General features: G+C 49.9%; 1 protein-coding gene across 1 annotated transcript in view; it reads left to right on the plus strand.

Moving 5' to 3' along the window:
• Positions 1-2,150: 2,150 nt before the first annotated feature.
• The window catches only part of SLC6A4 (solute carrier family 6 member 4), a 33,399-nt gene continuing 8,001 nt past the window's right edge, over positions 2,151-27,548 (plus strand). Inside the window, exons 1-12 of the mRNA XM_046674473.1 lie at positions 2,151-2,369; positions 13,665-14,119; positions 16,357-16,491; positions 17,192-17,411; positions 18,315-18,453; positions 19,009-19,143; positions 19,495-19,598; positions 20,717-20,844; positions 22,127-22,239; positions 23,062-23,193; positions 24,477-24,576; positions 26,038-26,138. Coding sequence (XP_046530429.1) covers positions 13,777-14,119; positions 16,357-16,491; positions 17,192-17,411; positions 18,315-18,453; positions 19,009-19,143; positions 19,495-19,598; positions 20,717-20,844; positions 22,127-22,239; positions 23,062-23,193; positions 24,477-24,576; positions 26,038-26,138 — 1,650 coding nt within the window. The 5' untranslated portion in view covers positions 2,151-2,369; positions 13,665-13,776. The remainder of the gene's footprint in view (positions 2,370-13,664; positions 14,120-16,356; positions 16,492-17,191; positions 17,412-18,314; positions 18,454-19,008; positions 19,144-19,494; positions 19,599-20,716; positions 20,845-22,126; positions 22,240-23,061; positions 23,194-24,476; positions 24,577-26,037; positions 26,139-27,548) is intronic.

The following is a 27,548-nucleotide window of genomic DNA, read 5'->3' on the forward strand; positions in this document are numbered from 1 at the left end:
CGCAAGGGAGGGAGTCAGGGCAGTGTGGCAATGAGCATGGGAAGCCAGACAGGGAAGATTAGCTTTAGGGAGGAGACAGAGGCTGGATTTGTTGAGGTGAAGGTGGGGCAACTGAGGCCAGGTGGACTCTGTGGGACGGCACTCACAGGGGCAAGAGGAAGGGAAAGCACATGGCAGAGAGAGGATGGACCATCTGGGACAGTTTTGTGTGGACTGTGCCAGGGAGACAGTGAGGAACGAGGGAAAGGTCCAGTCTGTGTAATTCTAGTGTCTTTCTGGTAGCGCCCCTCAGCCAGGGAGCAAGAGGGGAGAAGACTGGCCTGGGAGGAGATGGCACTAATGTTGCCTGTGTCAGCCCCTTCACTCCCCACCATTCTTATGACGCCTGTTTTACAGACAAGGGACCTGAGGCTCTACAGGTTGAGGTTAAGGAATAAGCCCACACAACAACACGGGGTCAGAGCTGCGGCTTAACCCCCATCCCTGGGACTCCCACTGTCCAGGCCAGCACCAGCAGCAAAGAAGGCAGGAGCAAGAGCGCCCAGGGCAGCTGGGCAGGAATGGGTATTAGGGTCTAGAAGGAAGGCCAGGAGTGGTAGGGTCAACAGGTTCACGAGACTGTGGAATGGTGTGGAAAAGTCACATTGAGCCAACGTAGATGACAGATGGGGTGCAGACAAGAGCCTTAACTAAGGGCTGAAGTCACCTACTGCTTCTCACAGCCTTTGGTCCCCCTCCTAGTCCCTTCCTCCCCCGTTCTGCCTTGTCTCCTCCTGGAACTGCACCTTACGTTGTGTAGCCCCTTGTTTATCCCTACACATTAGTTTACCAAGGCCAAGTGGAACCTGGGATGTTCGCCTGAAAGGAGAAGCCGCCCATGTGGGCCCTGCCACCCCAGGATTCGGCAGGGAGATGAAATGCCCACACTTGCCCAGAATTCACCAGCCTGGCTTGGCCGCTAGAGTGCCAGCGAGCTCACCAGGACAGCCCGGTACTCTCCGAAGCATGCCCCGCTCTCCTTGCAGTCGCCACCCTGACGTCTAGGTGGCACCAAAACCTCACACTGATTCCTCCCAGGTTGGGGCACCGCCCATGCCCAGGGACAGAGTTGTTCCAACTGTCTCTCCAGACGCCTGCTCAGCTCACCTCAGGCGTGCTCCGCTCGCTGGGTTCCGTTCCTCCAAGTCCAAAAGGCTGCAAGCTCGCGATTCCTTTCTGCTCTGCTGGGTGCCTGGGCTCCTCTGGGGAGAGGGAGTTAGCCCACACGCCCTTCTTCCTGCCTCAGGGACAACCCGAAGCAAGTACTACATCTGTTCTTTTCAAATGTAAAAAATAATTCTACTGAAAAGACAATATAATAACATTAAATTCATTTTTAAACTTTAAAAAAAAATTATCAAAGCAATATTCACATGGTTCGAAACAGGCTCCTGGTGAACCTCTTCAAATAATTAAAATATTGTAGCTCATCCACTCGCCCAAGGCATATACGTTTTTGCAGACCACCCATACTATCTGTTCTGACACCTCTTTGAGATGTGGCTCGTTAACAAAACGAGAAAGAACTCTTCATTCATTCATTCTTTCTGCAAGTATTTCCTGGGAGCCCCTAGGGTGGGCACCGTTGAGCACTGTTGATGGCCCTGGGGATGACCAGGATTTAGACAAGGTCCATTCTGGCCGAGCTCAGATCCCAGCGGTGGAGCCAGATAAACTCATGGAATGTCAGGTGCTGTTAAGTCTTAGGAAGAAAAACAGAGCGAGATTCAGGATGGGAGTGATGGGGAGGTGTCCGTGGCCAAGAAAGATCGCTCTAAGGAAGTGACATTAAGCAGAAACCTAAATAAAATTTGGGGAGCAACTGGTAGGGGAGGAAATACACCTGTCAGTTGTGGAGCAGCCCCCCTCCCGGGCAAGGGTAGAGAGCAGGAAAGTTCGGATTCTCAGCGCTGCTCGGCCACCCCCTCAGCGCCCCGGGCTCCCTCGCTTCCTAGAGCTGGTCCCTCCTAGCGCGCGCGAGTGTGTGCATGTGGGAGGGTCCTCCGCCTCCCCGGCCCGGCCCCCCGCCCCCTCCAACCCCCCCAGCCCGCCCTGTGAGCGCGCCCCGGCGGCCACCCCTACCCGGGAGGAACGCCGAGCCGCAGCCGCGGGGAACCGTAAAGTTTGTGCGGCTCAAAGTGACGCAAAAATCCTTAAGGAGCTCTTTGGCGGCGGCTATCTAGAGATCAGACCATGTGAGGGGCCGAGAGTACAAATACGGCCGCTCGGCGCCTGCTCCCGCACAGGCAGCGGCCGCCCCGGTGCCTCGAGGGCGCGAGGGTCCCCGCGCGCAGAGCCCCGGGACCAGCCTCCCCGCGGACTCCCGGCAGGTGGGTCCGCTTTCCTTGTCGCTCCGAATCCACACTTCTTTCCAGAACTTCATCCCGCTCCACCTCCCCAGGCGCTGGCGAGGGCATGTGTGCGCCTGTGCGGTGGGCTTCCTGCTTTGCTGCTGCCCTCTCCGTAGGAGCGAGTGTGGACAGCAGACGGGCTGCAGGGAAAAGGTGAACGTGGAGTGGACGAGGGGACTTTGGAGGGCTCCTTTGTCTGTTGCATGCACGGGCTTTGTGATGTTTTGAGTCCCAGAGGAAGACCCTGTAAAGATGGTCTTAAGCAAAGTGCTGTCTTGCGCCTTGGGAAAAGTTGCTTTAGTTTAAAACCCATAGCTTGTGTTTGATCTTTACTTACTGCCATCGCGTGCAAGTGGCTTTATGGAAAGGCGTTTCTGCAGGGAGAGTTCTGGTTGACATAAGTGCCCAAATATCTAGAGAAATCTCTGAATGACAGTTAAGTGGGACGAGTCTCTGTGCGCTTGGGTTGTTTTCACTGGCAGAGCTGATGCCCGCTCGGCCGTCTCACAGGCCATTCAGAATTTATGTAAAACTCAAACTCCAGCGAGCGGTTTTACACAGTAGAAGTGTGTCACCATCAGTTGCTTGAAAAATGTATACATTCAAATTTGTTTTTGAAAAAGCTCTCTGTAGCTAAGGAACACGAGAGAGAGCATTTCTTTTTGTACTGAGTCCTTTGCCTATGGAATTCCTTTTTCAGTTAGTGTTCTAAAGAATTTGAGGGGGGTAAAATTCTAAGAGTCAGACCTTATGAAGGCTCGTGTGTGTGTATTTTTATGATCAATTTTGTCCAGAAAAATGAACCAGGTCAATGGATTATTTATGAATCTGCTAGCTTTCATCATAGTAAGACGAGATCAAATATTTAATGTGTTTTGCTTTCGGTTACATAGGAAAAATGTCTAGGAAAGCAACATTGGGATTTGTGTTTCTTGAAACCGAGGGGCGCCATGGGCAGCAGCAGCGTTTAGACTGTCAGGAGTGGACGGAAACACAGAACTTTGGCTCTTTGTACCATTACGTGCTTCTGTGTGGAGGCAGTGATGTCCGACGGCTTACATTTCCCTCCGTCAGCCTGAGGTCGGGGTGACTGCTTCCATCATGGAAGAGAGGCAGGTTCTTATGGGGCTCCTGCAAATTAAGCAAGCTGTTTGGGGCATGGGGTTTTCTTTTTTTCACTGAACCTAAATAAGAGCCAATTGAGACTGCTTCACAATTAATCAGAAGCCCCCTCAACCCTCTGGTGATCCATCTAGAACATTTCAGAGATGTGACACCAGCACAGGTATTCAAACCCATTGCTTTCAGTCTCCTTGCTTAGGAAATATATATACTGGGGGCAGGCGGTGGGGTGGGGGTGGGGACAAAATAATGTTGGAGTTTTAATGGAATTGGCAAAACCTCGGAAATTCCTCTCTGGGGGATTTTCAGAGCTATCTGGACATTTTGATGAAACTTGGAGAGGCATGTCAGAGTTTCACAAGTGAGTGAGGTGCCTGTGGAACGGAGGTGCTTGGCTGGAGGGGGCGTCTCTTACAGCAGGCCTGCAAAAACCCCCTGGAGACCTGCCTCCAAGGAGAAACACAGGTAATTCCAGAAATTAAGCCAGTAAGTGGCAGTTCCTTCTCCTTCAGACTCATCAAATGGTGTAATTTGGGAGAACAAAGGCAGAGCTGCCTGAAGGAGTTTAGTTTTAATTTGGCTTAATGAATCAACAGGATATGGTCATGACTTGACTTTTTAAATAAAGACGCCTGATGGCCAAATGGAAAACATGCAGTCACTTTTCTGTCAGTTTATGAAGGTGCCTTGAACCTCAGTTATTCCCAGTCACAGATCAGCTCGTCCGTGACTCACGGTCCTCGGCGCCGTGTGACGGGGAGGAGGGAGCCCTGCGTAACATGATGTCCAGGACCCCTCCGGTTCATTCTGTGCCTGGGACCCCAACCTCTCTGCTTTGAGCAAACACGAGTTGAAATAATGGTACAAAATGCCTGAGGGCTGGAACTCTTTGCCCAGATGTTGCCATCAAATCAGAATCCTCTAGAGACGCCCCCGGCTTTCACTGTGAGGAGGCGGCTTTGCACACTGACACGCACGGTCAAGTCCTGCACCGCAGCCACGGTCAACCAACAGGGGCCCCGCTCCCGACTGCCCGAGTCCCCTTTGCAGGACGCCCAGGGTGTGGTGCAGTAGGAACGGCTTCTGGAGGGTGCAGATTTGGGCTGTGTCGATTTTTTCTTTCCAGGCACTGAGCTGTGGCCAGTCGGCCGCACTCCCCTCAGGTTTGTCATGTGCCTGGATCAAGCTTGCATGTGGAGTCACAGGTCTGATAAAGCACCCGTCTCTCCATTCCTGGAGCAAGTGGTGCTGGCTCAGCCTGCTCCTGTAGGGAATCAGTTTCTGGGCTTAACCAGGCAAAATAGCACCCTAAGGAAAGAAAACGGGCATCTCTCTAGGGGGGACCCAGGTGGAAAATAGATAAGACTAGCCCTTAGAAGAAACCTGGCACAAATGATTTTCCCTCGGCCCAGGGGTGAACTGCTCTCCAGGGTGGGCACGACCCACCATCGGCTGACACGGCCGCCTTATTTCTGGTAGAGCTTGTCCTGCTGACTTGGGCCCACGTTCAGAAATGGTCTCTGAGTAACGTCTCTGCCCGGGGGCCGCTCCCTGCAGCCTGACCTTTGCAGCTCTTGCTGACTGGGAAGATGAATGCTCATTTACTGAATGTCACAAACCCATTTTTAAACCTGAGTGTTTTCCCAGTCCTGTGTCTCATGGGTGACAAAATGAGTAGAGAAGAGGCCGTGTGAAGCAGTTGGGCTGCCTTATTTTCCTCTTTCCTTTGGCTCCCCTGGCATCTGGCAGGGGCTCCCTTGCTACCACCCCAACGCTGGACCAAGGGTGCTTGTCAGTGGGTATTTAAGCCATAGGCTTTTTAAAGACAGGACTGGATAGGCCTCCATTAGCCCCAGAAAGCCCTGGACTGCAGGACGAGAGATGAATCCCAGTGACGTGGAGACACAAAGATGATGGCCAGGGTTCCCAGGCACTGACAAGTGGCCCATGGCATGGGGAAGGTCTCCTGGGACCTTGAGGTCCAGTTATCTGAGGCAGGGAAAGCAGAGGTAAGGGGCGGTTGGGCAAGGCCGAGTAGCAGAACTGGGAGGGCCAGTTGTGTGCCCTGGACAATCCCGAGCTGGAGGCTGTAGGTCGGCTCGGTGGGAGGGAGGGAGCAAGTCAGGGGGCCTTTGCCTTCTTGTGTTTCTGTGTGGCCTTTCGGGGAGTATTCAGGAGAAAAGAACATTTTATTTCCTTTGTTACTGAGCTGCTGAATGAAAATAAAATGAACTGAACTTTTTCCTCTAAGGGACTCCCTAGAATTAGGCAAGGATGGAGCTGGAAGCACCTTGGAGGTGAGCTGCTCCAAGTTGCCCGGAGGTTTGCTCGAACCAGCCCACCGAGCTGGAGGACGCAGCTGGCCTAGAACTTGAGTCTCTGTGCTTCTGGTCCTTCTCTCCCCTGGGTGTGTTGTTTTTAAACGCTAATCAAGTGAGCTGCCTCTTTCCCTTGTTTCAGAGGAAAGGGCCTGGGACAGGGACGGAAGAGGGGGGAAGGGACTGGAGGTGAGAGGAGATGGCTATTCTGGGGTGGCACCGGATTACTTTCTGAGACGTATGCTCCTATGGGTGAGAACCTGTCTCTTGCCCTCATCTCAGTGCATCTGAGAACTAGATCAATACTGTGTAACGATGAACTGATTTTTCATGAATGTCCCCAAACTGTGTATGTGACTCCTTGTAAAGCACATTTCCGAACTTCTTGACCTAAGAGTATAGGCACCTTCAAGCAACATCACCCAAGTCACAAACGTCTTGTGACTGAGGAGGTGGCCACTCGTGGCCTCTGTGCCCCTCTGCACTCTGCTGCTTGACCCCATCTCTCCCCCCACCCTGTTCTCCCCCCTATCTGCCCCATCCAGAGAAGCGGGCCCAGTTCCCCCTTTCCTCTCATCTTCATCACTCATGTTTTATTTAATTCCACCTCAAATCCCTTTTTCCTCCCCTTCGCTCTTCCACCTTGCTCAGCTGCCACAGGTAAATCCACCCTCGTTTCATAACCCCCTCCCCCTGGGTCTGCTTTTCTCTCTCTCCCCTCTCTCTCTCGGCTCCCTTTGTGGGTCTAATCATATCCATTTTACATGTAAGTAGTCTTAGTAATATACTGATATTAAGAAAAAGAAAATCTGGGGCCGGCCCTGTGGCCGAGTGGTTAAGTTCGTCCGCTCCGCTGTGGCGGCCCAGGGTTTCAAAGGTTCGGATCCTGGGCGCAGACATGGCATCGCTCATCAGGCCACATTGAGGCGGTGTCCCACATGCCACAACTAGAGGGACCCACAACTAAAATATACAACTATGTACTGGGGGGATTTGGGGAGAAGAAGCAGAAAGAAAAAAACAAAATAGATTAGCAACAGTTATTAGCTCAGGTGCCAATCTTTGAAAAAAAAAAGAAAAGAAAAAAAGAAAAAGAAAATCTGTGTTTGGAAATGCTCCCATATTTTTTATCTTGATTTCTATTTACCGCATAAATTGCCTCATGACAACAGTAAAGGAATGTTTGAAGGTGTAAGTGACACTCGTAAGTAACCCTGCCTAATTGAACACATCACCTGTTCCACTTTTCCAAGTCTGTCTCCTGGCCTTGTGCCCATTGAAAGGTATTACAACAACAGAGTGAAAGCACGTTTGTTTTCTGCAAAAAAATGTAAGTTGTGAAGTTAAATGTAACAAAGGCATTCATGTCATCAACTTCTAAAGCTCTTTAAAGATGCCTAAAAAGATGCCTCCGTGGAATCTATACAATTTTCTCCCCTTCCATGTCCTTCTCTCCTTAGTTTTCCTCTAAAACCGGAAAGAATGTTAAAATAAATAGAGAAATAACTTCTGATCAGTTTGATTGTCAGCCCCTCACCCCCTTTTGTAGTACTTAACAATGCCGAGTTTTCCAGCTCACCTCGTAGATGTTTTAGTATTTTAAGGTTAGACTTTGGTTTTGTAAGCCAGCTCAGGAGGCTAACCAACGTTTACAACATTTATCTCTGTGGGAAGAATGTGTATTCCAAGTTCCAACAAGCAGCTCACGTTTGGAGCACGGGCGGTTGACGGCTGTGCCTGCTCCGACTTGATTCAAGTTCTAAAGGCACCACCCAACCCGGGCTCTTCTCTAATCCTGGACGTGTCAGTCTTTTCTAGTCCATAGTCCGTGAAAATTATTGTTGCGACAGTCTTCCTTCTGCCCTCACGGTGGACAGCAGATCTTCCTGATGGGTGAGGAGCGAGGAGGGGAGGGCCCTGAGAATAGGACGGGGGAAGACAGGGGACAGCCTCCCCGAGGCCCAAACCGGCCAGCGTGGCAGCCGTGGTCCCCTGGTTCTGCGCCCAGGAAACCCAAAACAGAACGTCCAGGCTGGGAGCTGTGCACTGTACACGGGGGTCAGCAAGTCTGTGAGCGCAGAGCTGTATCAGCCATGACCCCAGCTCCAGGGGGATGCAAAGCAAATATACGTCAAAAGACAACCAATGATACATGACGATCAATGGTGCATGATGAAGGAGTAATTATACAGAGTAGGGAGAGATCATCTTGGGCTTGGGAGGTGAGAGGAAGCTTCATGGAGGAGGTGGATAGAAACTTAAGCCAGGCCTCGGAGGATGCAGGGTAATTAGAGAGAACGAACCTGTATGGTGGGGATGTACTGGGCATGCTCAGTGGCCCACCCACCCCTGATAACCTGGGATGCTTGTTAAAAATGCAGCACCCCCGCAGATCTCTTGAATTAGAATCTCAGGAAGAGCTGCCCAGGAATCTGCTGTTGACAAGTTTCCCAGCGACTCCAAGCCACCGATTGAGAGGAACAATCATGAACTAGTGAGGGCCCCTGGAAGGGGAAGGAGGCCCTAGCTATTAGCTCAAGCTGCCCACTTGCTGTGTTGTGGCCTCTGAATCGCTTAGCCTTGTGGGCCTCAATTTCCCTGACTGGGTTGTGAAGTAGAAAAGCGGAATGGGTTGCGTAAGTGTGCTGGTGTAGTGGCCATCGACTCACTGTCGTTTCTTGATGCTTTCCATCTGCTAGACACGGAGTCAAGCATTTGTCATACTTTTATTTAATTCCCATGACAGCCTTTAGGAAGTGGGAACTTTAATGGTCTGCTTTTACATGTGAGGAAATGGGAGCTCAGAGAGGTTAAACAACCTACCCGAAGTCCCATAGGCAGTAAACGGTGGATCTGAAACCTGGGTGCAGATCTGTGAGACAGGAGAACCGAGGGGTGTGGACACACAGGGACGGTTAAATGATGTCTCTGGAAGGTGGTTAGTCCAGGCTTGACTGTTTGTGTTCACCAGAGGAGGGCGATTCGTGCCTCTCCATGCCAAATCCATTTCTTTTTATTAAAGTCAAAATAAATAACCCATTGTACTTTTACCCGGCCTCTGGCATGATCTTAACCCCACCACAAATGGCTAATCGTCTAGCTTTTACAGTCTAGATTTTACAGTGGAGAAAAGCTCGAAGCTGTCCTCTCCCAGGCAGGGGAAGTTCTGGACAGAGACTCTTCCTTTCTCATGGTAAGTGGCCCAAATAGCCCTGAGGATTTTAGCCTATTTAGTTCCTCTCCAAAAAATTAAAGTCTGTCTCCTACAAAGAATTCTTTGCATAAGGAGATAGTTGTGCTAATGGGGTTCATTTCTACCCCCTTATATCCAAAAAACAAGCAAATTTTCTCTACTCTCTCCATTCGTATCACGAAGTCTCTTTATTTTGTTTGAAAGACGAGCAGGGAGTCCCTGGGGCTTACCGCCTACAACAGCACGTGCCTCAGAGCACGCCACGGCGCCTTCAACAGGTGCAGACACGGACCGCCGTCTGCGCTGTGGAGGCTGTGAGCCAGAACCGACTGAAACCCAGGGGCCAGTGACAGAAGCTGTGCAGTAGCAGCAGCGGAAGACTCTGAAAGTCTGAGGGCAGCTCTGCAGCTGGAAATGTGAGGCGCCTAAGCACGCCGCGGCAGCTCAGCAGCAGTCTCAGTTGACAGCAGGATGGGCAGCAGCACTTAGAAGCAGCACCTTCCTCTCCCGTCTTACGCAGACTCTTGTTTTTCCTACCAGTTGGGTTTTGGCGTGTGCCATGAACTCCGTGACGGCAGGACTGTGTCTGTCTTGTCTCCAAGAGCCCAGCGCACAGTAGGCATACAGTGTATCTTTGCTGAATCGGTTTTGATCCGCGGCAGAGGGTCGGGTTCAGTGTGGACTGCGCTAGCAGCACCAGGGCTAAATCCTGTCATCCTTGGTAGGCGTCTCTGGGGTTTAGACTCCCTCTGAGTAGAGAATGCAGATTGCCCCTTGGCTCCATGACCTGTAGTTAATCTTATCTCAGTGATAAACCCATTATTCATGCTGACTTTGTTTTGTTCTTGAAAATGAAAATTGTGTCCTGAGAAATGAACTCACTTTGATCTCAACATGTGAAGTCAAAGTACAAAATTTCTATAGGATTTCTGCTTAGAGCGGGCTGATGGGCGTCAAACAGATAAATCAGGTCACCGGTGTGACCCCAGGGCTGGGTGGTTTCATGAGTAATCGCTGGAATCACTTGCGTGTTCCATGCTGGTTCCCCTGACTACAGAGACGGAGTTTATTAAAGAGGGATGGAGATTTGATCCGGAGGAGTTTAAATGGAAGCAATCCTTTTTACTAATGGGGAGGTGGAGGGAATTAGCCCACCCCCCAGGCTGAGAGGAGGCAGCCTGTCAACAGAAAGTCCAGCTGTGCCTCGTGTGCGGAGACACATGGGACGAGGTTCCTGCCTGTCAGGTTGTCGTCCCACAGAGGACCTGGGATACGAGGCAGCACCTGCAGCCTCTCACCTGCTCAGTCTGGGACAACGGCTCACATTCAGGTGCAAAGAAAGGTTTCTGGGCTTTTTCTGGGCACGGAGAAGCTCAAGGGCTACCTGGGGGAGATTACAGCTGTACTATTGACCTCATTTGCAATCTCTCTACCCAGCAGGATAAAAATATCTTTGAAAAAAGAAAGCTTTCAAGAGAGCATTCTTAGAAACCAACCTTCTTAATGACTCTTACTTGTGTATTCCGGGGCCAGCTCGCTCTCCACCGCCGTTACCTCCTGGTCTGTCAGAGCTCTGTAGAATCAGAAAAGAGGGGAAGGAGTCCAGGATCCACAGGCAGCATCCTTTAGGCAGAAGGGGCCCCAATCTGGGCCATTTGCTCCTCGCCAACCCGATTAGTAACCGGGAGGAGTTTTCTTCTAATTGGGAAAGGCAGAAGAGTGAATCAAAGAAAAGGAGATGTCTCCTGCTTGTTTGGTGGCTTCAAGTGGCTGTAACTTACGTGCTTGCACCCCAGTTTCTATGTTCAGGGTGGGAGCGCAATAGGAGAGCCCTAGAAAGTAGAGCTGGGCAGAGAGAGAACAACTTCTGGGGAGAGGCAACCTGAAGTCGTGAGTCGGCTGAGGAGTGCCCTTAACAGGTTTTCTTACAACTTGGGCCATTTCAGCCTGTTGATAAAATTAAAAAAAAAAAATGCTGGGGGATATTTCCAGAAACAAGACCTTTGTAATGCTCAGAACAAAAATAGGGAAGAGTATATTACTCTTCTAGGAGCTGCTCATTACAGTTGCCAAGCAATGAAGATCAGATGCCGTGGGGGCTGAACCCCTGAGGACCCTGAGGAACACACATCACTCCCCAAAAGTTCACCAACCCGCACACGTTTGCCAGCTTCCCTGCAGAATAACCCAAGGGAGCAACTAACTGAAATCTAGAACAAATCATCTGACTCCTGCAGCAGGAAGGTGCTGGAGTCACAAGGATGGCTAACTGTTGATTCCCCCTCCGGACCCAACGCCTCGCTTCAGAGATAGTGAACTTTGCCTTCCACAGACTGTGGTGGACAGGCCAGAGAAAAGTTGGGGGGGTGCAGTGGTTCTTTAAGTTGCAATTTAAATAAGAGGAAAGTCGTATTATTAAAGATAGGAAGAACTTCCTCCAGAAAATTTGGGGTAGAATTTCGAAGGTAGAGAAAAAAGATGAAGGGCAGGGGCCCAGGCTGCAGGCAGCTCTGTCAGTTGGGTGCCATCTGGCCACATGTCTGAGGCTCTTTTTCTCTGCCATCTGGTTTTCCAGGTCTCCAGTGTTTAATGTGGAAAACATGTCGTCGATATAGGCTGGAGGGAAGTGCACTGGCCTTCTTCCAACAACACAACCAGAGACCATCAAGTTCAGGTTTAATTTAGCTGTGTATTTAAATATATTGACATCTTATCATCTCTCTCGTGAAAAAAAAATAAACTTAAAAAAAATCCCTTGGCTTGGTAAATGGTTACTTATGGTGAAGGTGTGGTTATTTAAAAAGTCTGTCAAGTGTAGTTGAGGTCCTGGGGGATGGGGAGCAGGCAGAGGCTGGACCGCAGCCTAAAGACGAGCAGAATGGGGTTTTATCCAAATCACTCTTTGTCAGAAATTCATATTCTTCTACGAGTGGTGTTTGTATCCTTGAGCCCGAGGGAGGGTTGCGGGTGGGGACCAAAGAACTGATAGGGTAGAACCTAGGACACTACCCCACCCTCTTACACACACACACACACACACACACACACACACACACACCCAGCTCCATAGGGCTGGCTTCTGTCTTGTTGCTGTAGATATTTTTGGCAACAATTAATACCTTTTAAATTTTTATTTTCTACTTTACAGAAAAAAAGAACCCAACAAACACAAAACTCTAATTACTTGCCTACCCTGGTGTTTATGTCTGATCCTTGCTGGCATTTACGTCCATGGTCATCAGGGTGAATCTCCTACTTTGTGTTGTGATTTTTCACTTAACTTCGTTTTCGTCTTCACACTTCCACGTGTGGATAGTGAAGTTACAGTCACTGAAAGCCCCAAATAGATAGGAGGCCATTTTTATTAGCTACCAATTCCTCGCCCTTCATTGGATTTGAAGGGTTAGTGTCAGGTCTTTGCAGATGTGAATAGTGGTAGCCGTCATCGCTGGACATCTTGTCCTAGAAAGGTATGTGATCTGAGCTAAGCAGAAACATGTTTCAACTCCCAAACTGTTTCAAGAGCTTGAAAAGTTAAGGGCCAGAAGAAATGAAATTAGCTGCAAAGTCTTGGCTCCTTACTACTTTATAACAGGCCATAAGTGTAAAGTCCAAAAGAGCTCAGATTTCGACCCCAAGTTTGACGTCCCAGACCTCGAACCAGAGAGCCGAGCTGACTTGCCTGCACCTCGGCCCTCCGCAGCAATATGAAGGCGTGGGGGCCGTGGCCCAGCCCTCCCCACCGAGACGCGTGGGGACAGAGACACCAGTCACGCTGGCATCTGTAACCTCCTGGCTCTTCCGGCGTGGATGAGGGGTGCCCGCCTGCCCACTGTTGCAGAGTCACCAATGGATTAGCCTCAGGAGTTGCTGGGGAGTGGCAGGAAGAAGGAGTGGTGAGCAGCAGTGCCGTTTGGCCCGGTTGGACTCATAGAGGCATAATGGGAATGCAGACAGCCGAAGCACAGAGGGTCTGGACACAGCCAGAAGCAGCTAGAAGCTGCCCAGAGGTTTCTACGAGCTGGGCTACTGAAAGTGAGAAAAAGTCTGCAGCTAAGGAGCGAGGGGTGCCTCGCAAAGGGTGACCTTTTCACCTCTCTCCTTTGCTCTTTTCCTTTTTAAGTTGTATCTATAGCTGATATAAAACATCCTTTGAGTGTTCCTCTTCAGTGATGGAGAGGACTGTCCGTATCTATTTGCAGGCAGGAAGTGCTTCTTTATTTGTCCTTTTCCCAGCACAGCATCCAGGACGCAGGAAGGGCTCTGTGAAGCTTCATTGAGGTGAGCCCTCTTCTCACATTCTTCTGAGTCAGTGGTCAACTCCGGCGTGAGCTTCCAGTCCCTCAAAGTGGGGTCAATACTTCATTCTAGAGTAGAGCCTGTGCGAAACCTTGGGGATTTGCTGTCTATTTTTGTTGTTTTACTTTTTTCCTTTTCAGTTTACTTGATTGTGATTTGATACTTTGTATAAGTTGGAAAAGGTTGCTTGTATTGATGCTCATAGAGCAAATATGTCTCAGGTTTAACAGGTGCAGTTGTAATCCCATTAACTAATGTGGTTTAAGATGTATGATGAGTTAATACCAAAGACGAGTAAAATACCTAATTCTATTCTCCTTTCTCCCTGTGCCTTTCCCACAGAGCTTGCAGACCCACTGACGTGAAGGGCTGAGGAGATCCACAGATTGGAGCACCAAGAATTCGGATCAGGTCCTCGGCAGATGGGTGTCAGGATCATCTACTAGCCAGCAGGATGGAGACTACACCCTTAAATTCCCAGAAGGAGCCGTCAGCATGTAAAGATGGAGAAGATTGTCAGGAAGATGGAGTCCTACAGAAGGGGGTCCCTGCCCCTGGGGATAAGGCGGAGTCTGGCCAGATCTCCAATGGGTACTCAGCGGTTCCGAGCCCTGGTGCAGGTGATGACACTCAGCACTCCATCCTGGCCGCCACCACCACCCTAGTGGCTGAGGTCCATCAAGGGGAACGGGAGACCTGGGGCAAGAAGCTGGATTTCCTCCTCTCGGTCATTGGCTACGCCGTGGACCTGGGCAACGTCTGGCGCTTTCCCTACATATGTTACCAGAACGGAGGGGGTCAGTATCATGGGCCACGAGCAGAGTCTCTGACCTAGGGGTGGTCTTTGGATCCTCTTGGGAGAACAGAGGATAAATCATGTCTTTTCTGTCTTGTTTAACTGATATGAGTCTGGGAACATGATTGCTTAGACTTTCAGGCTAGTCAAGACGAATCTCCAGTAAGCCTGAACTTTCAGTCAGCGTGTCTGAGGCTCTCTGGGTTATGAAGTTGCTTGAAAGCGCTCCCAAACATGCCCTCACCAGCTTCCCAGCATCTTTGGTGCTTCATTTGTTGAAGAACCCCCCTCTCATTGCTGCATTATCCAAGCTCCACTCTCCAGCAGGCGAGACGTGAGGGATGGCCCTCAGCACTCTGCTGAGCCTCTTCACTCCTGCTGGCAGGTTCTGCTCAGAAGAGTCCAGAGATGTTAGACCTATGTAAGGAAAAATTGGGAGGTGGCTCCAGGGTCCCAGACCCGTTTGGGCCTTTCGACCTGGGTGAGGTCGGAGAAGGGCATCCGCTCAGGTCTAGCCAGAGTCTTAGTTACAATCTGGGCGCGATCCAGAGCTGAACCCAGCCACAGCATGACGTTAATGCCAACCCCAACCATACGTGGAAATGCCTTATCTCTCCTAGGAGAGTGTTAGATTTTCGAGGCCACAGCCTTATTTCTTGTCCCTCTTTCCACCCCTAATGCCTCCAGAGCAGATAACTTGTAGATTATCAAAAATAGTAGCTGACTGTAGGCATGGACTTGGGAGCCCCAGAGAGCAGAGCAGGGGAAGGGAGTGAGTGGGTCTGGGGCCTCTTAGCTGACACTGGACTTGCTGTCAGGATAGGAGAAGGACGAGAAATAGGAGTCAAACTGGTCAATATTTACTTTGACAGGAGCTCTGCCAACAGATTTGGGAGGGCAGCTAAAATGAAGTTTGGGGGGTAATTCATTTGTGTCCCCCTCATTTCCGCCATGGCCTGACACAGAGATACCTGGATTTGCTGCATCTTTTAAGGACCTTGGTCCTTGCAGCTGCAAAGGCAGTTCCAGGGGGGGCCCCGGGGAGCCCAGCACTCCCTGCCCGGGAAGAGCGGAAGCTGGAATCACCTTATCTCCAGCTTGGGAGGACTCACCTTTAGCCTGAGCATTATATGAGGGGCTGCGTCACCAGTGACAGCTCTCCTCCACTCATTCCCTACTGTGAAGCTAGTCAAGTAAACCCCCTGGACAAATGCCACCGTGAGAACACACGTGGTTCTTATTCTCGGGCTGGATTTACCCAGTGTGATTGTAAGGTGGCATCTTTTTTGAGTTGCATTGACTTCAGGTTTCCAGGTTCAAAGCACTTTATGGAAGGGCAAGTTATCGGGGAAAATCACAGCAGACCCACCCTTTGGGCTAAAACTCAGGCTGCAGGTGAGCAATCCCCAACTTGGCATTTCCAAATTCTGCCTCAGCCATGAGAGCAGGGAGACACCAGCATCTCCAGTGATGCAGGAGCTCTTTGCTTTCTCATTCTGTCACAAACTACCCTTTTCAGCCACATCTGCAAAGGTGGCTCAGGAGGGAGCACTCTGGCTCAGTGGAGTTATGGAAATATAGCCAAATATCAATAATCAAATGTCTGGAGTCAGGGATAAGACAGATGAACAAAGATACTAATTCAGAGACGTGTAGATTATTGCAGCTATTGTACAGTTGTCACAGGAGATCTGTTTCAAGGGTCCCACACGCTGGTCCGTGTACTGATGGCTTCAGAATCACCTGGGGAGCTTAAAACATTTGTGTTATACCCGTACCCGGAGCTCCTGCTTCGGGAGATCTGGCGGCTGTGATTTTTAAGCTTACCAGTGATTACGATGCATTGGCTGGGTTTGAGAACCTCAGCTCTCCTCAACTCTGTCATTTTATAGGAAGGAAATAGAGGCTCGGAGAGAAGTGGCCCAGGGTCCTCCTGGCACTTACAAGTGGAACTGGTCCCCGTGCCTCTTCTGTTGACTCCCAAACCCAGCTTTCTTTCCGTTACTCTCTGCCTCCTCCAAAACCTCGCTTCCACTGTGGAGCCCTGGCTACTGCTGCTTCTGCCAAAGCCCTGAGACCAGGGAGCACCGCGTGAGGTCACTCAGCACAGGATGGCTTTGTGACGCTCGTGCATCAGATGGCTCTGCGATTCTCGGCGTGACCCCTGGTGTCCAGATCAGTTGGGCTGTCCTGGGACAGACGTGGGCAAGGCGTGAAATTGTCTTTCCTCTGTCTCAGGGGCGTTCCTCCTGCCCTACACCGTCATGGCCGTTTTCGGGGGGATCCCGCTCTTCTACATGGAGCTCGCGCTGGGCCAGTACCACCGAAATGGATGCATTTCCATATGGAGGAAAGTCTGCCCCATTTTCAAAGGTAAATAAAAGACTTGGGTGGGGGGGTGAGTGTGTCCTTCAAGGAAGTGGGGATTTCCGTCACTGTGTGGGAATTGGACCTTCCTCTGGAATCAGGCCTTAGGGACCCCTGGGAGATAACTTGAGTAATTAAGTTTTTGACTGCTTAAGTGGTAAGAGATTGTTAAAGGGAAACAGAATAAATGGCAATTAAAAGTAAACTAAGCAGAGGCCAGCCCCGTGGCGCAGTGGTTCACTTTGGTGGCCTGGGGTTCGCCAGTTCGAATCCTGGTTATGGACCTACGCACTGCTTGTCAAAGCTTGCTGTGGCAGGCATCCCACATATAAAGTAGAGGAAGATGGGTACAGATGTTAGCTCAGGGCCAGTCTTCCTCAGCAAAAAGAGGAGGATCTGCGGCAGATGGTAGTTTATAGCTTATCTTCCTCAAAAAAAAAAGTAAACTAAATAGAAAAACTTTAAAGCATTAACAACACATACACACACATTTTCTAAAACCTGAAATCTTGCAAATACATATAAGGAATTTACCACATTGCCACTATCCCGCCATCTCCCAGAGTCTTCGAGGAATGAAATGAATGGCGGCACCCACCTTTACCGCTGGCGCTCACCCGGGCTGCAGAGCCCTCCAGCGCCCTGTTTCAGTCTTTCACTGTTGGGCCGCCCTTACCCGTGGCCTCCCTCACCTTCTCTCTCCCAGGGATCGGTTACGCCATCTGCGTCATTTCCTTCTACATCGCCTCCTATTACAACACCATCATGGCCTGGGCTCTGTACTACCTCATCTCCTCCTTCACGGACCAGCTGCCCTGGACCAGCTGCAGGAACTCCTGGAACACTGGCAACTGCACCAACTACTTCTCCGACGACAACATCACCTGGACGCTCCACTCAAAGTCGCCTGCAGAAGAATTTTACACGTAAGTGCATGTAAGTGAGGGGGTGGTCTGTTAGGGGCCGGCCACACCCTGGGGGTTTGGCTTCTTAGGAGGAGGAGGGTGCGGGCCTGGGGCCCCTCACCTCTTTCCTGATGGATTTCTGGAAGTGATGCTCTCAGGGCGGGGGAGTGAAGGTGAGTGAAGGTGAGTGAGGGAGTGGCAGGGCTGGCCCCAGGCTGGACTTGCAGTTGGGAAACTCTTCCTGGAGTGCTCCATAATCTGGCTCTCTGTGCCATCCCCCGCCTTCCTGATATGCCATTCCAGGCTGCCCCAACGTGTCCAGGCTGACCTCTACCTTTACATTCCAGAATTACTCCCCTGCATCGAAACTGCCCTTCTTCCTGGGCCCTCCTCTCAGCCAGTTGTCATGGAATCAAAGCTTCCTGCTACTTCAATAGTTTGAAACTGTTCAAATAGTTTCTATCTCAGGTATTCACTTCATAAGTGGGATCTACCCTTTGGAAGAAGATGCCTGGAGTAGGTAGTATTCTTTAATGCTGGAATTTGAGGCAATGGCCGCCCAAAGAGAGAGCTCTTTTGGGGTATGGAAGGGGCCCACTAACCACACATCCAGATCCTCGTGGACCCAGAAGCCAGTTGTGTTGGTCACATTTCCAGGTTCGTTAGTTCCTAGCCAGGAAAGGAGAGGCCTGCAAGCCAGCCTTTGGGCTGAACACTCTTCCCAGGGTCGGCTGGCTGAATGTGCTGTTCCCTCTTTCAGGATGAGCAGAGCCAGTCCTGGCTCTTCCTAAGACTTAGTACCACTTGGTCTGTGCAGCACAGTGTCCGTTTTTCCTCTTGGCACCCTCCTAGAGGTATCAATGATAGGATGCTCAGGTCACTGTTCAGACCATCTCATGGGCCTTTCTTTGTCTTTCACTCCAGGCGCCATGTCCTGCAGGTCCATCGATCTAAGGGACTCCAGGACCTGGGGGGCATCAGCTGGCAGCTAGCTCTCTGCATCATGCTGATCTTCACTATTATCTACTTTAGCATCTGGAAAGGTGTCAAGACATCTGGCAAGGTGAGAAGGACTCTGGCTGCTGATGCAGTCCTGCCAAGGGGACCCAGAGGACCTCAAAGTCAGAACTCAGAAGCCTGGACAGCCATAGACAGGGGGACATTGTTTCCTTCAATACCAAACACATTCCATGATGCTTAGTCTCTCTTCATAAAATCTGTTAGAAAAATTCTGGAAATGGGCCAATCCCAAGAACTATTATATAATTAAAAAAAAATTCCTGTAACCCTCTGATGGTTTCACAATGAATAATAATGGCAATAATTTATTAAAAACCTATCATGGACCATGTTCAGTGCTTTATGTACACTGGTACTTTATTGTCTCCTGCTGGATGTTTTCCCCATTTTACGGTGGGGGGGCGGCGGTTTAGAGGTAGTTAGTACCAGCAAGCAGTGGATCAGATCCCTTCTGAGTCTAAAGGCTGTGATCTTTCTGCCACATCACCTTGCCTCCTGAAATTACAGTAAAAAAAGAGGTAGATCTCCTTTCTTGGAGGTTTGCAAGAGTAAAAGACACCAGCATCCACAGGGTGATCACCTGTTCCCTTCCTTCCAGGTGGTGTGGGTGACAGCCACCTTCCCTTACGTCATCCTTTCCGTCCTGCTGGTGAGGGGGGCCACCCTCCCCGGAGCCTGGAGGGGTGTTCTCTTCTACTTGAAACCCAACTGGCAGAAACTCCTGGAGACGGGGGTAAGATAATGAGGAAAATAGTGCGCACCTGTCCGTTCACTCGCTGAAGCTGGTCCTTTGAATAGGACGGTAGGAACAGCTGAGATTTGGGTTCAGCGGCAAGTCTGCAGTGATGCTGTAAACCATAAATACAAGCATGAAAAGTACAGTTGAGGCCACTGGACTGGTTTATGCCTAAATGGTGGGAAGAGAAACCACATTTGTTTGCACTTGTGGCCAACCCTGGAAAGAGCCTTGGAGCTGGTTTTTCACCTCTGCACGCAGCCACGTGGAGGCATGAGGGCACAACCCTGCTGGTGCCCAGCGGCGGCCTGGGTCCTGGCTCTTACCCTGACCTCTGCTGTGTTCCAGGTGTGGGTGGATGCTGCTGCTCAGATCTTCTTCTCTCTCGGTCCTGGCTTTGGGGTCCTACTGGCTTTTGCTAGCTACAACAAATTCAACAACAACTGTTACCAGTGAGTATCAGGGCCCCCCGAAGCAAAGCTTAAAAGTAGGGTGAGAGTAAGTCAGCTAGTCTGGAGGAAGGCCATTGAACTGATGGCCTCAAACCTGGCTGGGCTCGGGCCATCTTGACACTTTGACCCTCAGGGGTGCCACAGGTCCCTGACCAGTTCCTCCATGGCCAGAGCACCCACACAGACCATAGCCTCACTTGGGCCACTCAGGGGTTGAGAGAGGCCCCAGGCCACTTCCATTTTGTGAGAGTCTCTGTATATCAAAAAAATTAATCAAGAAATCTCAAAGCAGGTTTACAAAAATTGCAACATACGTTAAATGTTTAGGTTTGACTTGTTAATGTGTTTAACAACAAAAATTGTGATGTGATAATACATTTCTGTATATATACACAGAAGTATAATGATTGAACTCTTTTGACCAACACAAAATGCCATAGTTTTTGCAGCAAAATCTCATTTCAGAAATTTTGACGAAACAGGGAGTATTGTACCAATTATGATTTAAATATCACTCATCATCTTTAGAGTTAACTTTTTAATGTTCTATCACAGATGGCAATGTCCAGCAACCTGTGCTATTCATAAGACAATTATAGAATTTATTAATTTTTTTAAAGGAATTCACATGCACCCTAAGCAATGTGGCCTTGCATTGGGACATTGGCCTGAAGTTGTGTGATGAGGTCTTCTTTTAAAAGTGTCAGGGTATCTCCTTGTGGCAGTTTTGTAATCTCATTTGCACATAACGTCAAGAGTCTAAATCTGAGGACTTCACTAACGTGAGGCCAAGGCCCCCCTCCGGCCCCCACTCCAGCCCGGGCCCTGCTTCCGAGCAAGCCTTGTTTGAAATCCAAAGGTCTGTGCTGTGCTGGTTAAAACCACTCCTGACCTGCTGTTCTCCTCATGTTGTGTGTGGTGATAACAGCAGCTTGTGCTTCAAGGCTGATCTGACCAGTCTGAGAGGCCGGGCACGGGGAGGACAAGAGGGGGGACACCAGGACAGGCTCGAAGTCCCTGTGAGCTCAGCCTGCTTCCCCCGTGCCACAGCTGGAGACAGATGCTCCTTAGACTCTTAACTTGGAAATATCTCAGCCCCCTTGCGTTTTCTGCTCCAGAGACGCCCTGGTGACCAGTGTGGTGAACTGCATGACGAGCTTCGTTTCAGGATTTGTCATCTTCACTGTGCTGGGGTATATGGCTGAGATGAGGAATGAAGATGTGTCTGAGGTGGCCAAAGATGCAGGTAGGACCTCAGGTTCTGTTTAGGCCCCTTGCTCCCATTGTTTGCTGCTTTTTGGATCTTTACGAGTATCTAACTTTTGAACCTTTCAAAATTTTCAGAGGTTTTAGAGAAGCTTACTGCCTTGGAGATCTCAACCCTCTCCATGTGTTCAGGCCATGGCGGGGATGAGGCAGCTCCCTTGGCTCCCGGTCCTGAGGCCTTGAATACACTGTGGGCTTGAAAACATGACTTGGATGATGGCTTCTAAAACATGTGGGTTTGGGTTCTGTGATGGGTCCAAGTCTAGAAAGCAAATGATTACTAATTCTTAGAAGTTCCCCTTGCAGAAAAGTAAAATGTAGATGAAACAGTCACTCTACTGTACTGTGAGGTTTTCAAGAAAAAGAATGACAGATGTTGAAAAGAGGTGATAAGATCTTGTGGATGGAGCCCCAGGCTTTCTTGTTAACATACTTCTGTCTTTCCCCCATACCCCAAATTAGGGCACTCCTATTTAGCTCATGAGAGGTTGAAGACATGTCCCTCACACTATCAAAAGAGACTTTAAAATAGCAGGAGATCTTTATCCCGAAGCCTCGGTGACTCTTCTGGAATCAATTTAACATTTCTTACTGTTCCGGAGCTAAAGACATCAGAGAGGGGCCGGCCCACGGCCGAGTGGTTAAGTTCCCGCACTCTGCTTGGGTGGCCCTGGGTTTCACTGGTTCTGATCCTCTGCGTGGACATGGCACCACTCATCAGGCCATGCTGAGGTGGCGTCCCACGTGCCACAACTAGAAGGACCTGCAACTAAAATATACAACTATGTACCAGGGGGCTTTGGGGAGAAGAAGAAGAAGAAAAAGATTGGCAACAGATGTTAGCTCAGGTGCCAATCTTTAAAAAAAAAAGACATCAGAGAGAGCTAAGTGCTGTGAGACCTCAGGGACACCACTCCCAGCCCCGAAAAAGGCCCTGAATTATCCTCTAGTGGAAACTCTCATTCTTGTGTACAGCTTTGCTCCCTTTGGGTTTGTTTCCGTTCCCCGCGTTGGTTAGGGTACACATTTTTCAAGGTAGACACTGTTCCCTCCCTGCCTCCCAGGACGTCGGGACGGCCAGGTAAGACAGTGCGGAGTGTGAGGAAGCATTTGCTATGTATCAAAGCCTGATTCATGTATAAGGCCATGTGACGAGGATTGTAATTGTTGGTGTGGCTGAGTTTTCCTCGGGGACAGAGGAAAACTTCCTTTGTAGGTCAGGTCTCAGTGACCACCTCTTCCTGTCTCCCTCTCTGTCTCAGGCCCCAGCCTCCTCTTCATCACATATGCAGAAGCCATTGCCAACATGCCAGCATCCACGTTCTTTGCCATCATCTTCTTCCTGATGTTAATCACACTGGGCTTGGACAGCACAGTGAGCGAATGGGGAGGGAAATTGGCTCTGGGGAGGGAGGAAGAGGAAGATGAGAAGGAAGGGGAGGAGGAGGAGGGAGGAGGGGGAGGAAGAGGAGAAAGAAGGGGAAGAAGAAGAGAAGGAGGAGAAGGGGGGAGAAGGGGAAGGAGGAAGAAGAGGGGGAAGAGGGGAGGAGGAGGAGAGGAAGGAGGGGGAGGAGGGGGAGGAAGCTGTGCCTATTCCTTCCCATCCTCACCACCCAGGTGGTGTTGGCTGCTCCCTCCAGGTGCTCTCCCAGCCCCTTCCTTGTTCCCGCCTTAGCTACAGCCTTACCACCCTCTAGAACATTAGGGAGTCCTTTATGGGATAATGAGAGTAAAGAGCTCGACCACAGCCCAGGACTCCACATATGTGAACTGTTATTGTTATGCATTGTCCCTTGACCAGATGTTGGCACCTAAAGACTAGGGCAAGCTCACTCTTGTGTCTTCGTACCCTGCCGCCCAGCATCCAGCTCAGCGCCTTGCACTTATTAGTGTGGAATGAGTCTTAGTTTTGAGTTGGCCTTTCTGGAGCAACCAAAGTCTCCCCAAGAGAGCTGACATAAAGACCCCTGTCCATGTGCTGTATGTTCTTTCCTTGATGTCCTTAGGGATGGGTTCTAAATGACAGTGTAAAACAGGGAGATATATTCCCAGTGAGGGCCAGTGAGTAGGGGGAACTGGTCATGATCAGCTTGACTGGTCACTTGGCAGTCTTAACCTCTCCCTCCTGTTTACTGTCCTAGAAGGTAAGAGGTTTGTCCCAAAGCCTCCATGGTGACCGTTTGTGTGTCCCTCTCAGTTTGCAGGCTTGGAGGGGGTGATCACAGCTGTCCTGGATGAGTTTCCCCACATCTGGTCCCAGCGCCGGGAGTGGCTTGTGCTCGGTGTGGTCATTACCTGCTTCTTTGGATCCTTGATCACCCTGACTTTTGTGAGTACATGACCCTCAGCTTTGAGTCAGCCTCCCCTAGGGCAACAGAATCTTCTTTCCCTTTCATCCTACATGGTGCCCTGGCTTTGGGGCCAAAGGAAGAGGGGTTGTCACTGCTGTTAAAGTTTGTCATCCAGGAGAAGAAGGAAAGCTGTTTCTGGCGGCATCTGTTTGTAGACTCTGTGCGTCGTGTCTGGAGGATCTGAGCATTTTACAGTAGATTCAGCTGGATTTCAGCCTTGGCGGAATATCTGGAGAAAGACTAAGATTTGCTTTTCCAGTCTATTTCCAGTCTGTAGGGCTGCATTCATGGGAATATTGCCCTGATGTCCTGATATGCAGAACATCTAAAGGCTGGCATCTCACGGTCGTAATGTCACTTTGTCTTCTCCAGAGAACTCGCACTGGTGAAGAGGTCAAACTCTCTCCAGTGAATTTTTTTTTTTTTGTAGCTGAGGCAAATACTGTGAAACTGTGAAATGGGCATCAGATAGCACCCACAGGCATCCGAGGCTTGTCCTCCTGACTCAAGGCAGATTTTGCAGATATGCATCTTCGAGCCATGCCCTCAACGGCTCTGGAGCTTAAGGGGGGTTGTGGGGCCCTGAGTAGGACACAAGGAACTTGTGAGTTAGGACAAAAGGCAAAACTGTGGGGCCGGCCCCGTGGCTGAGTGGTTAAGTTTGCCCTCTGCTTTGGTGGCCCAGGGTTTCGCCAGTTCAAATCCTGGGTGCGGACATGGCACGGCTCACCAGGCCATGCTGAGGCGGCATCCCACATGCCACAACTAGAAGGACCCACAACTGAAAATACACAACTATGTACTGGGGGGCTTTGGGAGAAAAAGGAAAAATAAAATCTTTAAAAAAAAAAAAGGTAAAACCATGACCAACACGCTCAGTGTGTCTGGTATTGTGGACTCTCCCAGATTCAGTCTTTAGGGACCGAGATTCTCCAGGGTAGAATACACAGTGTGTGTTCAGTAAATCAAAGAGAGTAGAAAATAGATCCAGAGGCCCTTTTGAGTTTGTCTCTTAAAGCTTAGTGGGGAGAAGAAACAAGAAGAGAATGCTCCATAGAGCGGGAAGAGGCATCTAATGAGATGAGATGTGGCCCATACTGCAAAGGCCAGTCCAAGAGGCAGGCTCTGGGTTATTGATAGTAGGTTCAAGGTGGGAATTTTCCAGAATTATCCTAAGTTAAGAAGCTTCCTTTGGCCCCTATCACAAAGAGGAGGCAGTGGCTCAGAGGGCCCTTAACCAGGTTCGTGATCTCATTTCCAGGGAGGGGCCTATGTGGTGAAGCTGCTGGAGGAGTATGCCACGGGGCCGGCCGTGCTCACCGTTGCGCTCATCGAAGCAGTTGCCGTGTATTGGTTCTATGGTAAGATGCCTGCTTCCGACAGCCACGGTCCTTTCTATACCAGCCCGTAGACACCAGAATAAAGAAGGGCTGATTCTGTCAAAGAAAGGCAGGGCCGTGGACAAGATGTCTCCTCCTCGTGGGTCTGCAAAATAGTTTCCGCTGAATGCCTTCTTCAGAAACAGGTCGTCGTTTCCTTCACACTCTATACAACAGATTGCCCGTAGTCTTGGAAGGACGTTTTTCCCTCCTGAATTTAAATGTTTACCCAGTGGAGACAGGAGGAAGCGCGGGTCCATATAGCTCATCCACAGTGGATGCTTAAGATCCCAATTGACTCTAAGAACCAGACAGACAACGGAGAACTGGCGCACAGTGGATGCCTTTGCAGAGTGTACAACATCCTACTGCTGTATAGAGGGGCCCCCGGTTACAATTTGCAAGCAAGCGCTCCCTCCAGAGCCCTGAGACAGAGCTTAGGAGCTTATCTTCTAGGGAAGAGGCGAGAATGTTCCTGTTGGGGTTATCTGCCTTGGTGAAACCCCCCGATCACCTCCTTCGATCCTGGGGTGGAATCTGATAAGAGTGAAACCACCAGGAGTGCAGAGACTGAGCTGATGAGGGTCCATTGGCAGGGGCACCAAGAGCCCTGAGTCGGGGTGGGGAGGGCACAGGCAGTTGAAATGAAGAAAACCAGGATCAGAGATGCTGCTCTTCATCTTTAAAATCAAGAAGGGATGAATGAGTTCATTCTGAAAATGTATTTATTTTCCTAGTTTCTGTGATAATAAAACAGCTTTAGCATGTTTGTCACTGCACATTATATGAAGAAGGGGCCCCATATTTTGAGTTGCATGAGAGCCCAGTTTGTTTTTTAAGAAGTCCTCTCCACCTCCTCAGCACGCAGAGGACCAAGTTCGACGTGTGTGAGTTGCTGTAGACCTGTGTGAGGATTGCTGGGCACTCTCAGGGAAGCAGCCACAGACCTGCCTTCCCCTTCTCAATTTCTCACCAGTCAGAGTTCTCACTTCTCACTTCCCTACCAGTTACTTTTTACAGAAGAACCTTGATCTTGATCGGGCGTATGAATGGGCAATAGCGCGGTTACAATTTTCTCTTGAGAGTTTCCAGGATATAGCCAAAGTCATTCTCTGTCGAGTGGGTTAACAGTTCCTAGACAAAATTCAACTTTCTTTTCTACAGTAACAATAAAATCAAACATATGCTGAGATCTTAGAAGGGCACGTGGGCACCAGGTCCCTCCCCAAATGGCCACCAGTCCTCCCACTCTAGTAGAAGGAGCTTTGCTTGCTATAAAATGCAGTTTTGTGACAAGTCCCCTGTGCCACTTTCTGACCGAACTGTTGCCCCTGAGCCCCTCCTATGGGGAAATTCCAGAGCTGTTACTCTCCCTGAGAATCAAGGGGTAGAAGGAAGTCAGTGGACTCTCTCAGTCAATCAGTCTCTTCCACCTGGTTTTAGGCATCACCCAGTTCTGCAGTGACGTGAAGGAAATGCTTGGCTTCAGCCCTGGATGGTTTTGGAGGATCTGCTGGGTGGCCGTCAGCCCTCTGTTTCTCCTGGTGAGTTGTTATTTCCCTTCTCCTTCCGGCCCTGGAGAATGATTCACCCTCAAACACTTATTAAAAAAATAAACTTTATTGAAGTGTAACATATATACAGAAAAGTATGCAGATCATAAGTGTACATCTCAATGAAATTTTATCAGTTGAGCCCACTTCTGTAGCCAAAACCATACCAAAACGGACACATGACCGGCACTCGAGAATCCCCTCTTGTGTCCCCTCCCAGTCAGCGTGCCCCACATCGCTAACCACTCTTCTGACTCCTGGCACCATGGAGTAGTCTGGCCTTCGGTCTCTTTATCACATCGCTCCCCTGCTCAGTGATAACGATTAATAACATTTCTTGAGCATTAAGTGGCAGGCCAGACTTTGTGTTAAGCTTACACCCATTGCTCTTTGAGTCCTCACAAAAATTCTATGAAGCAGTTACAGTTGCATTTTAGATTTGAGGAAATTGAGGCTCAGAGAAGGGTTCAAGGTCACATGACAAGTAAGAATTGTTCAAGACCGGGAAACGATTTACTGTGCTGCTCATGAAGGCCCTGGGAAGGCCCTGGTAATTTTGTACTCGTTTCCTTAAAGACGTCCCACACAAAGGTCCTCCACTGTAGGCCTGAGTCAAGAGTAGCAGCCACTTGTTGCCAAAGGACCTGATGAGAAAGTTCAGTTCCGGGGGGTGCCTGTTTGCCAAGACATGTCCAGTGTTCACTGTCTTTGCTGCATGTGCCCCTGCTTTCCTCTCGGCGTCCATCTGAAGATGTTTGCCCACAGACCGATGAGCACCCTGCTGACATCCTGAGTGTGCTCTGAGGTCGCCCTGGGTAAAGTGACTCCGTGCACATCAGCAGGGACGACTCTCCAGTTCTTTCATTTATCTGTAACCTTATGGGGGGGTGGAATTTTTTATCCTTTAGAGCAAGAAAGGTTGTTACACTGCCCCTGCAGTCCAGCTCCAGCTTATTAGGAGTGTCTGGGCTGTCCATTTTGTCTTGGGACATCTCTGCCTTTGGCAGACGGCTGTGCCCTCCTCCTCTTTCAAAATAGCGCCCTTTGTATTGTTGTTACTTTCTCCAGGCAGCGTGCATTTTTCGTACTTTTTGTACCCATACATCTGGACGTTAACTTATGAGATGGACAGTGTGCTTATTCTTGCCTCTGCAATGCTGCGAGTGTCAGTCTCTACCCTAGAGTCCCTCCTTGACGTCCACTCCCCTATCCTCAGGGCCCAGCGGCTCTGATGTGTACTCTGGGTGCCATGTTCCCCTAGAGCTTGGCCTGGTAGTTCCTTATTGCCTTATCGGCTCACTGGTGCTTTTAGGTCAATTAAAAACATATATATGCTTTTTTCTTTTGGTGAGGAAGATTGGCCCTGAGCTAACCTTGTTGCCAATCTTCCTCTTTTTGCTG

The sequence above is a fragment of the Equus quagga genome, chromosome 11 (assembly GCF_021613505.1).
Source record: "Equus quagga isolate Etosha38 chromosome 11, UCLA_HA_Equagga_1.0, whole genome shotgun sequence".
In the NCBI taxonomy this organism is placed as follows: Eukaryota; Metazoa; Chordata; class Mammalia; order Perissodactyla; family Equidae; genus Equus; species Equus quagga.